Source organism: Pogona vitticeps, chromosome 14 (genome assembly GCF_051106095.1).
Source record: "Pogona vitticeps strain Pit_001003342236 chromosome 14, PviZW2.1, whole genome shotgun sequence".
In the NCBI taxonomy this organism is placed as follows: Eukaryota; Metazoa; Chordata; class Lepidosauria; order Squamata; family Agamidae; genus Pogona; species Pogona vitticeps.
Genome location: NC_135796.1, coordinates 7,894,512 through 7,906,565, shown reverse-complemented (window position 1 = coordinate 7,906,565; position 12,054 = coordinate 7,894,512). Strand labels below are relative to the sequence as shown.

Below are 12,054 nucleotides of genomic sequence, written 5' to 3'. Positions count from 1 at the left end.
TTTAATGATTTAATGATTAAATTTGTCTCACTTTTTGTATTGCTTTGTTAAGACTGAGTACTACTTGTCTGTGAAAAGGCAAGGCATAACTTTAATATATAAGCCAAGATAAATAAATAAATAAAGTGAGTGCAGGAGGTATTCCTTTCACTCTGAATCAGACTGAACTTAGAAAGTTACTTTTGAAAAGTAATTAATTACAGCTACATTCAAGACCTCCCAGAATAAATAAGAGTATATCTGCACTATACAGTGATAGCAGTTAGATACAAATTCAGATGAGCTGATCAAAAATTTCTGTGAGATAAAAAGTTTTCCTTCCTATTCAGTATTACTCTGCTGTTACTTACCACACATGAACTTATCATTGCCAGATGTAAATAAAATTATTTGCTACAAACCTCAGAGGTGAATGAAAGCTTCCTAAAGTCTCCCCAAAGACTCTTCTCTCTTGTTCTTCCCACAGAGCCGTGAAGTTCTCTGCCAAGTTAATGGGACAAGCAATGGCAAAGAGAGTCAAAGCTACAATTTTGTATGCCACAGAAACGGGGAAGTCCCAGGTCTATGCAAAAACCTTGTGCGAAATCTTCAAGCATGCCTTTGATGCGAAGGTAACCTCCTGCTTCTAACTTACTGTACATAGATTAACAAAAGCACTTGGAAAGTACCTGCAAAGTTACAAACACCTTTTTCATCCTGGTCCTGCAGTAATTTTGCAACTGTTAAAATGTTTCCTGTATATATATATATTAATTTATTTATTAAGCACGTTTATGAATTGCTTTTCTGCTTTTCCACCTACCCACCCCTTGTAGCAAGGTACAATAAAATAAGAAGATAAAAAGGTCAGAGACAAAATTTTCTTTTAAAATGAGTAGAGACAATTCCAAAAGTCAACATTTGGCAAAATAACGATATTCAATGACTTTTGGGAGATGTTAGGATTCAGCCAACTGGACTTGCTGTGGAAGTTCCACAGTAGGGTGACTGCTAGGGAAAAGGTGAAGATAAAGGGCGGAGGATGAAGAATGTAGTACTATAGACATTTTTCTGAAGGCACTTAGACAGATTGATACACGGGAAAGAGGGGAGCAGACTTGGGTCTGACGTTTTGAGGGATAGGAATGCAGGTTACAAATCAAATAAAATGTTTGTCTGATTCTCTAGAGAGAAAAATAGGCTAGAGCAGTATTTGATTTATATTTATGTATGTCTGTGAGCAGACTGCAAGCCTGGGAGGAGACTGGACTCGTGTCGCCAGTGAAGAACTCAACGTGAAGCCTTTGTTTGAAACCAGGGCTAGTCCAGAGCTCATTTTTCTGGTCACAAGACCCTGCCCAGACTGTACCACTCCTCCAACTCAAACTGGGAAAATGCTTATGGAGCATTATCTTGAATAACGTTCCTCTTGGTAACCTATAAAGTTGCTTCCTCTTAGCAACCTATATAAGTAGGCTTGTTCCAGATTCCAACTTTTGACAGTCTTCTGATTCTGCTGATTTTGTGAATTTTGAAAACCAAATCTCCTTGTGGCACACATTTTGTACAGTAGGTGGACAGAGGCCTGAATCCAGTTGTCAGCCCCAGATAGGTGCGGTTCTCTTGAATCCATCCATTCATCTGCACACATCAACTGACTGTCAGGAACTAGAAATAATTTCTCTTACTGTTGTACATATGTATAGACATAAGATTTAATTTTTGTATGCTCCATTCTGAATAGTTATGGGGAGCCTGTTTTATTGGTTTATATATGTGTTTGCTGGTACCCAAATGGCATAAGGGGTAGGTAGAGTGACAGACCTGGGTTCAAATCCCCACTCAACCATGAACACTCACTGGGGGTGTTGGACTGCTGAAATCACTTCTTAAATATCTCACTTAAATTGAAAGCCCTATTAGGATCACTATAAGTCAATTCTGAATAGACAGCACATCAGACATCATCTAGGAAGGTAACTTTCACTCTTACACCAAGAATCAGGAATCATAATGTGCCACATTATTCCTGATTCTCGGTGTAAGAGTGAAAGTTACTTTCCTAGGTGATGTCTGATTGTTGTACAATTGCTGCTGTAACTTTTAGTACTGTTATTTACATTTCTGTCCGACCCTTCCTCCAGTGAACTTAATGTGACGTGGAGAAATATCTCCTCCTTCCCATGTTATTCTCACAGCAGCTCTGTAAGATGGGTCAAGTATTGAGAATACGACCGACCCAAAGTCACCGGTGAGTTGCCTAGTTAAATGGGGATTTGGACCCAAATGTTCTGAGCCCAACGTGTTGACCACCACACCACAGACTATACCTTTCATCAGGTTTCAGTGAGTGTTTTGTTATTTCAGGTGATGGCGATGGATGAGTACGATATTGTCCATCTGGAGCATGAGACCCTTGTGCTGGTGGTCACAAGTACCTTTGGCAATGGAGATCCACCTGAGAATGGGGAGGTAAGAAAACATCATTGTCCTTGCTTTTGGGGAAGTGAGTGGCTCTAGCCATTTTTAATTTCCTGCAGTGCTCCTGGATCTAACGCCATTTTGGTATGAGAAATTGAAAGGATAGCTAGATCCAGCTGCCCAACACAGTTTTAGTGCTGCAAGCACAGCCAGACAAGCCTGCCTGGACTGCTGATGGAAGAAGAGGTGCCCACTTTGCCCAGATCCTCCACAAAACATGGTCAGAAGAAAAAAGGTATGACAAATCAGAACTAGAGATAGGAGGCATAGCTAACCCTGGAATAATGATAAAGTCTATTTTTACAACCAAGAGAGAGAGAGAGAGAGAGAGAGAGAGTACTTTTTAATGAAATATTTGTCTCTTCTCTGCTTTGTTTTCCCTTGGATCCTAGAAATTTGGTTGTGCTCTAATGGAAATGAAGAATCCCAACTCCAGCCTGGAAGAGAGTAGGTAAGTGCTGATCAGGTAAGATTCCTCAGCAACTTTACCTGTTCTCCCATAAACCTAGGACCTTGGTGCTTCTTTGTGGCATCTGTGAATCACACTCTGGGTGATCCGCACCTGCGCAGAGCCTCATCGGAAAGTTTTAGAGCTTCTGCGGTAGCAAAAAACACATTATAAGTACCTTGGCGCCAAGGCTCCCCTTTCAGTTTCTTTCAGCCGCCACATTGAGAGCCTCATAGTTCTGTTTCTTTGAGTAAAAGAGAAAGAGAGTTTATTCTTGATTCCTTCCTGCTATCAATCTTTTTCATTTAAACTTTTATATCAAATTCATTATTATCAGAGATTTTTCTTTTCTTTTCTACTTCACTCGGCCTCTGGCCACAGCACACACACACACCCAATCATCCTCAAATTATTTTCTCCTATTCATGGCTCCTTTGGACCCGTTTAAGCACTGCGTGGTCTCTGATAACAAAATACCACTCTCTGGCAGCCATGCTTGGGAGAGGCACAACAGATGTCCTCCTGCCCGCATTGTAAGAACTTCAAGCGTGGAGTCCTCCATTCTCGTTTATCCAGATTACACCTCTGTCTTTGGGAACAATCCCTTCAACCAACCAAAATGGCCCAACCGCCTTGTAAGGCCACCTCTCAAACTAAAGCAATGGAGAAGGCTCTTTCTGAAGCCTCAAAAACAGTCCATCGACCATGCCATCCCACTCCAACACTCTGTCCAATTCATCTAATTCTAAAACTTCAAAAACCCATAAATCGAAGTGCTCAATACCAAAATCCTTGATATTGAAGCCTTCCACTAAACATCAAATGTCCACCAGTTCCGGAGCCTTCTCCATCTAAAAGACCTAAACAGCATAAATCTAAAACTGTAGTCATTTCTCAATAGCCTCAACAAATTGCCGAATCAATCTCTATTGGTTCGCCTTCTGATGATGATGGAAGCCCCTCTCATCAGCCCTGCTCCCAATCACCGGAATGGGATTACAGAGTTGATCGATTAACATCTTCTCCTCTCAGTCCCCAACACTCTGTTCTTTCATGCAACCTTTCCGTAGTTGCTTCACCTGACAGGGTCAACTCCAAACAACAACTAGATACCATATCTTATTCAGTAACATCTGATCGTCCACTACAACCTCCTCAGAGACATGGGCCCCAACAGTCCCTGGAGTCGTCTATTTCATCACGCTTGGCTCAGACCCGCCGCGTTCAGCACTCTCACCAGGTTGCCATTTGCCTGGACCAGTGCTCAATCAGACAAACCGCAACCGCCAATCAGCCAGTTGCTCTATCCAGCTCGGCCATACCTTCTCATGGCGGGCCTCGATCTCAACAGCCATTGGTGTCGAAACGGCCATATCACCATGACCCACATCAACTCCAACCTGCTCCCTACCTGTCACCTAAAAGACCCAGGACGGTTGAGCAATTTTCTTCTACATGCGAGGCTTTTACAGCTCCAGCCTCCCGATATTTTGCCGCTAATCCAGATGAGGAAAATCATTCCTCTTGCTCGGCATCTCCAGCCTCTATATACTCCACTGCTGTACCAGCTCATCAACGACCTCTGTTTCAACATCAGCGAGACACAAGCTCTGATATCGATGATCTTTGATATCCATTCTGGTCCATGGACACTCGTTCTGTCCCTCTGTCGACGCATAATTTCCATCACCTGGTAGAACCAAGCCATTGAACTTGACATCAGTATGACCCTGAGTTCGACACCAATGTTCAACCATATCAAACGATGTCCATGGACACTCGCATGACATCTCTCAGTATCGAAAATCCTTGACACCGATAAATGCCCATGGACATGCCGCCTCCATCAACATCGAGCCACAAACATCAGTACTACGACATTCAGACTATCGACACTGATGTCGATCGACAATCCGTCGACTCCCAACGCGATCCTGATTATTCCAATCATGGATCCAGACCTCAGACACCGTCAGTATTACTTACCTCATTGGAATCTGACCTTGTTAATGCCAACCCACCATCACCGGCGGAAGACTTCCAAACTTAGGCCCAATTTATGATCCATAAGGCTAAGTCTCTCAATCTCCAAATCCACTGTCCTTCAACAGAACTGGCCGATCATCTATACAACCCAATCTGTAAAAATACAACTACTCCAGTACACATCTCGATGCTTCCATCTCTACTCAGCACCGCTCAATGATCCTGGACAAAACCAGCTTCTTCCCATACCATGTCTAAACGAATCGATAACCTCTACAGAGTCCATGACCCTGGAACTCTATTTCTTCAAAAACAACCAGCTCCAAACTCTATTTTTGTCGAAGCCTCACAGTCCAGATCTTGACATCGACAAACCCTCACACCACCAAATAAAGACAGTAGAAGGATTGACTCAATGGAGAAGATGGCTTTATTCATCAGCAGTGTTCACCGTGTGCGTCGCTAATTACCAGGGAGCCATGGGTGCATATCAATATTTCCTTTGGGACAATATGTCAACCTTGGTTGAATCTTTCACTGAAGCTTCTGCATTGCCTTCTATCAACCCATCACTTGCTACTGTTCTATGTTTTTTGCTTCATCTCAAGTCTAGCGGCCTTTCCCTCTCTTCCTTGAAAGTTTACCTCTCCACCATAGTTTCTTATTAGCCCCCCTAACTCTCTGGCAGCTGATTTCTTCAAGCATCCAACATTGAAACGTTTTCTTAAAGGTCTGTGTCGGGTTTTCCTCATGGAAATCATGGAATTAGCAGAGTGTAAGGCGGCTCAGGCAGTCCAGTAATAAAACACACGCAATCCGGCAGCATTTTGTTTAGCACAGTGTATTTACAACAGTCTGCAGCAGCATGGCAGGCATATGTGATGTCCAACCAGGTGAAGATAATACACTGACTGTACAGGTCTACATATATACATTCATACAACCAATCACAATACAGATTACATCAGCTCTAGGTTGCATCAGCCTGGGTTATATCATCCTTGCTGAGTCACCCTGACTCATTCTCAACACACCTGACAGTTATGGTTGCTCATTACAGCACTTTATTCTGGTCAGGCCTATAATTTATCCTTGACAGTCTGTCTCATATCTACCCAGATACCCGCCCACCTTCCCTGCAATGATCACTAACACTAGTACTGCAACAACTTACTAAAGTCCCTTTCAAACCTTTAGCTTCAACGGCGTTACGGCTTTAAAACAGTTTTCCTCGCCGCCATCACCTCAGTTCGATGAGCTAGTGATTTAGTGGCCTTATGTCATGACTATCCTTATTCACAGTTTTTTTCTTGACAGAGTCAAACTATCCATGGATATTTCTTTCCTCCCCAAAGTCATATCTCAATTCCATATCTCTCAGCCGTTTATCTTTCCTTCCTTCTTCCCATCACTGTCCACAACTCAAGAAAGAATCCTCCATACTTTAGATATTAGGTGAACCCTTGCCTTTTATGTCCAACGCACCCAACCTTTCAGGCGTTCACCTCGACTTTTCATAAGTCACCAACCACCTACCAAAGGTTGCCGGGTGACATCTCAAACTATATCTAGATGGGTAGGTTCAACCATTCATCTCGCGTATCAGCTGACACGCAGACCAGTTCCGAAGGTGATTCGTCCTCACTCCACCAGAGCAGTGCCGACCTCTACGGCATTCCTACGTGGCGTACCTCTTCCAGACGTCTGTGCCTCTGCCACCTGGGCACAGCCGTCCACTTCCACCCAGCATTATAGACTTTACCCCCAGCAAAAGTCTGATGCGGCCTTTGGACATGCTGTTCTAGTCTCTACCTTGGTGTGACACCCTGCCTCCATGTAAAACGGCTTTTTAGTCACCCAGGGTGTTATTCACAGAGGCCACAAAGAAGAACGACAGGTTACCCACCTGTAATCGTAGTTCTTCGAGGACTACCTCTGTGATTCACACATCCCGCCAGACCTCCCCACTGTGACACCATTGTGCTTAAAGTAGCGGTGGTTGACAGAACTGAAAGGGGAGCCTTGGCGCCAAGGTACTTATACGTGGGTGGATGGGCCTTATTCTAATGTGTTTTTTACTACCGCAGAAGCTCTAGAACTTTTCAATGAGGCTCCACGCAGGCGCGGATCAGAGTGTGAATCACAGAGGTCCACTCGAAGAACTACAATTACAGGTGGGTAACCTGTCGTTATCCACTTGGTTATGAAGTTTAAGGATAAGATTTTCAGGAAAGATGAAGTTTTTATTCTACAGCACCAAATTGTAGTGTGACTTAATTGTCATGGGATGTTTTGATTGGAGCCATCAGTAAAAGAGGATTAGATATATTAGAGCAGATTACAATCAGAATAGGTGCATATCACCTCCTGCATTAGAAGGCATTTGTGTACGAGTTGCTGGGGAACAAGAGACGGAAGGTGCGGTTATTTACAGGTAGTTGGCTGATAATTTTGTGAGTTAGTGCTGTGCCAAAAAAAAATCACCTGTGAGAATTTCAACTATTGTCATCTGTTGTACAATTAATTATCTCATCTGTCAGGTGGCAGCTGTCATGCTTCCCCCCCCCTAGTACTGACACATCAGTGGCTTCCCGTACACCTGCTACCAGGCTTATGGGAAAAAGCTGTTCTATAAGCATTTGCAGCTGAAACCAAGGCTAACATCCTACTCTGAGTGTAAAGGCAATTGCATATTTTCTTATTTTGGCACACACCTGTTATATGACTGGTCATGTAGCCAGTTGCTCAACCAGTCATGCAAGCAGTGTGCAAACAAGCATGCAAAGAGGAGTGTGCCAGAGCGATAGGAATGCTTACATGATCACCATTTTGCAGTCTGTTCATATAGCAGGATACTACCCCAAATGCATGTAGAGTAACACTACAATAATGTAGCATTTGGGAGGTCCAGCCCAATGACAATAAATACTGAAACAAAACGTGAAACACATTTTTTTCTAAGAATCACTCTACATTGTTTCCTTTCAAAGCGTATTTGCGCATAGCTATGATGAGAACAAAATATTGCATTAAATAGGCCTTTTCTCTATACTGCCCTTGATACATCTGCTTTCAATTATGCTTACTGCAGTGCATATTATCAGTTTACGAAGAGACTACATGAAGGCCCAGTTTTACCTTTGGTTCCCTTTAGATCATAAAAAAGCAACAGGCCAATGTCTCTGGCATTTGATCAGGGGATCTTGGATCCATCTGTCCCAGCACATTGATTGTCAGCAGCAGCCAGCAAGATTTTTATTTAGCCAGTATGTTTTTATTCAGCCGTTCTTCCATGCTAGCCATAAAATCATAAAATAATGGAGTTGGGAGGGGCTGATAAGACCACCAAACCCAACCCCCTGCTCAGTGCAGGAATCCAAATCAAAGCAGATCCGACAAGTGGTTGCCTCTAACTTTGGAGTGCTCACCAACTCCATTGTCATACTGCTCTAACAGTTGTTATTTTTTTTCCTGCTATTTGGCCTAAATTTGGCTTCCTGTGGGTTGAGCCCATTATTATGCGTCCTTCACTCTGGAATGATCGAGAACAGATCCTGACCCTTTGTATCAATTATATTTCAAGTATTTGAAGTGTCATCATATTTTCCCTCAGTCTTATTTTCTCAAGGCAAAACTTCCCCAGTTCTTTCAGTTTTTCCTCATAGGGCTTGGTTCCCAGTCCCCTGATCCTTCTTGCCCCCCTTTGAACTTGATCCAGTTTGTCAACATTATTCTGAAAGTGCAGTGTCTAGGACAGGACACAATACTCAAGATGAGTTCTAACCGGTGCCAAAATGGGGAGGGGGGGACTAGCACTTGTGATTTGGAGACTATAATTCTGTTAATGCAGCCTAAAATAGCATTAGCCTTTTTTGCAGTCACATCACACTTTTAGCTCATATTCATTTTGAGATTATGGTTTAATAGAAGTAAATCATAAAATGAAGAAGAGCATAAAGAAAGTAAAACACAATTTTAAAAAGACCAGTGAGAGAAAAATACAACATGCGCGCACGCGCGCACGCGCGCACGCGCGCGCGCGCACACACACACACACACACACACGCACACACACGCACACACACACACACACACACGCACACACACACACACACGTTCAGAATTTCTTTTGCAGTGAGGTCAGTTACAAAGACTTGCCTCAATAAAATCTATTGTCCATACCCTGTCACAGTTTGACATAGCAATTACCACTTCAGGAGAAGATGAGAACATGAGTGAGAGGCTGCATATTTCAAGCAAATTAACAGCAAACAACAAGGTCAAAATACTTTCAGTTTTCTCCGCTCTGCTTTCTCTGCTGTTGTTGTTCTTAAGCTCAGCAGTTACACTCATCTACCACTAGATGTCAGGCTTTTGATGCATTTCTGACTGTCTTTGGTCACTGTCTGGCCTGCAGAGGGGTGTCACATTCACATCAGTTGCGTGGAAGCCTTAAAATGTTTTCTCCAAGAAATTACAGAAAACAGCATTGCCATTAATTATGTGAGCAAGCAGTGTGGTGTACATTCTTGGAAGCATCTCTACCTCACCATGATATTATGGTAGTAGCTCTTACTCTTATAGAACAATACACGTTGCAGGACAAGAGTGAGGGTAGTCTATTCATTTCATTTTTTTTCTTGAAATGTACAATTGCATCAGCTCTGCCCTAAAATACTTTTTAAAAATTTCATCCTCTTTCTCCTCCTCCACAAAGAAACAGAAAGTTTTTTTTAATTATTATTTTCTAATACAGTTAAGTGGCTAAGCTGTCTACTTAATGCACTTAATGATATCGGGAAATCCAATGCAGGAAGCCACGCCTGCTTCAGTTCAATCCCAGGAATCACACCTGCTGGAAATGGCGCGCCCCTGCTCACACCTAAAGAAGAGTCGCCTTTGCCAGGGGGCCAAAAAAGTGCAGGCAGAAATACTCTGGGGACTGGCTAGTTCACACTGGCACTGACGTCCTGTGTGGGTGCAGGGAAGAGGGAGTGAACCGGCCCCGTCCACAGGGTGGATCGAACAACGGGACAAATCCTCGTGTAGTCTAACAACCCCTGGCTAATGTGCTAATAATCTCGAGGATAGACTATGTGAATGCTCTCTACGTGGGTTTGCCCTTGAAGGCTGTTTGAGGAGCTGCAGCCAGTGCAAAATGCCGCAGCCAGGCTGGTGTCAGGAATGTCAGAATAGGATCACCTCTCGCCTGTCCTGTCCTGGCCCACTGGCTGCTGGTCTGCTTCCAGGCCACGTTCAAGGTGCTGTTGTTGACATTCAAAGCCCTAAACGGTTTAGACTCTTGCTACTTGTCTGAGTGCCTCTCCCTCAAAATGTCCTCTCACTCCACCTGCACCTCACAGTCCACGAGTGGTCAAACCAAGGGAGGCCAGGAAATCAACAGCTCCGAGCTGGGCCTTCTCTGTGGTGCCCGCTCCTTGTCGGATTCCCTCTCTGGACAGAAGCGTGGCAGGAGGCCCCTTCCCTCTTTGGCTTCAGAAAACAAACGGAGACCTGGCTGTTTACACAGGCCTTCCAGAGCCTTACCTCAGATTCATTTTGTTTTTGATCATTGGCATCCCATTATTTTTGGAACAATTGAGACTGATCTCCCTCCATCTTGTATCTCTTCCATCAACTATTTTTATATATTGTTAGCATAGATTTGCTTTTCTTTGTCTTATCTGTTTATTATGGACATTTTATTCTGTGTTCACCTTGATATATTGTAAACAGCCCAGAATAGTGGCCTGGCCATTAGATGGCCAGGGTAAAAATTTAAATAAATAGTTTTACAATCATTCAGTGTTTCTCTCTTGCTGATCTCATAATGGGGCAATCCGCAAGTAGATCTCTTTCCTTTGCAGGAGAATTACAAATTTTGATGATGCTGTTTGAAGATAAGAGATACAATATTGGTTTCTAGGTGTTGCGTTCCTGTGCCATTGGTCTGGGGTTTTGTATCAATTCACTACATTTCCCCTAATTCTTCGAGCAGTAGTGCAAGTCTAGGAAAATAGTGGTTCTGTCAACCATGCTTCTCCATGTTGTTTCTGTTGTCCAGCTGTGAGTTCATTACAGTACTATTATTGCAATAACACCAGGCAATTCCATAAATTGTTATTTATACAAGTTCTATTTATTTACATCATCTCTAGGTTCTATGTGAAAAACATAAAATCCAAAAGTATTACACACATGTAACTTTTGAGAAGTCACAGGCATTATGCTTTACCTTGCAAAAATCATCCTTACAGCTATAAACAAAGCTGTAGACACAAAATGCTTAAAAAGTGAACTCATGTTGCACTTGAATGCAAAAAAATATACAAATGTTGAAATACAAAAGAATTCCTACCAATAATACAGACTCAAGAATGAAAATGAACAATGAGGGCTTTATAGCCTAATTAGGCCAAGAATACATCTGAATGCAAGGATTACAAACTGGCTGTAACTGCTTTCCATGTTTGGGAATGTCACTTCAAATTGTATTTGTGGGAGAAGTCACTAAAAGCAGCATACTCTATTTCTCCTGACTCTCAATCGCAAAGGGTTTCGATTTTGACAGTAAAAACTATGAACTCCACTGTGATTTCATTTCAAATTGCTCCTTCAGGGCAATTTCAGCCTGTCACTATTGCGGCCAGTTTTCTATCCAACTCAGCAAGTACACCTTCAGTCTTGAAACACTCTTTTCCAACTTTGAAAATAAGAGACATTGTTCCTCCTAAGCTTTCATCATCTTCAACATTGATACGGTCCAGTACAGCAAAAAAAAAAGAGGGAACATATTTCAAAACCAACTTCGGATAAATCAAACAGGCTCAAAAAGAAAAATAAGACCCAGGCAAAACCACTGATGCTATCTATAAAGATTCACTGTGCCTCTGATCAGGCTAAAGGGCGTACAGATGAAGTTCTCTGTGCTGGGTCTGACTCTGAAAGGAGTATATCTTCACGAGGTGCATGTCAGATACCCCTTGAAGGCGAGACTGCTATATAACCTCAGATTACAGTGTCATCTCTCACATTGAGATGGAACTCAGACTGTCTGACACCTCAGGGGCAAATAGACAAACCCTAGTCTCCAAGAATTTCTGTGTTGAGATCAGACTCTGAATTGTCTGATACTCAGTATCTTCATGCAGTTCAAGCAT

The 12,054-nt window shown here is 42.7% G+C and overlaps 1 protein-coding gene across 5 annotated transcripts in view; it reads left to right on the top strand.

Annotated features, from left to right (window-relative positions):
* Window positions 1-12,054, top strand: part of NOS1 (nitric oxide synthase 1) — a 203,345-nt gene that overhangs the window by 136,743 nt on the left and 54,548 nt on the right. For all 5 annotated transcript variants that reach the window (XM_072983603.2, XM_072983605.2, XM_072983607.2 and 2 more), the window contains 3 exons: window positions 467-611; window positions 2,347-2,451; window positions 2,853-2,911. In XM_072983603.2, the coding sequence (XP_072839704.2) occupies window positions 467-611; window positions 2,347-2,451; window positions 2,853-2,911 (309 nt within the window). The remainder of the gene's footprint in view (window positions 1-466; window positions 612-2,346; window positions 2,452-2,852; window positions 2,912-12,054) is intronic.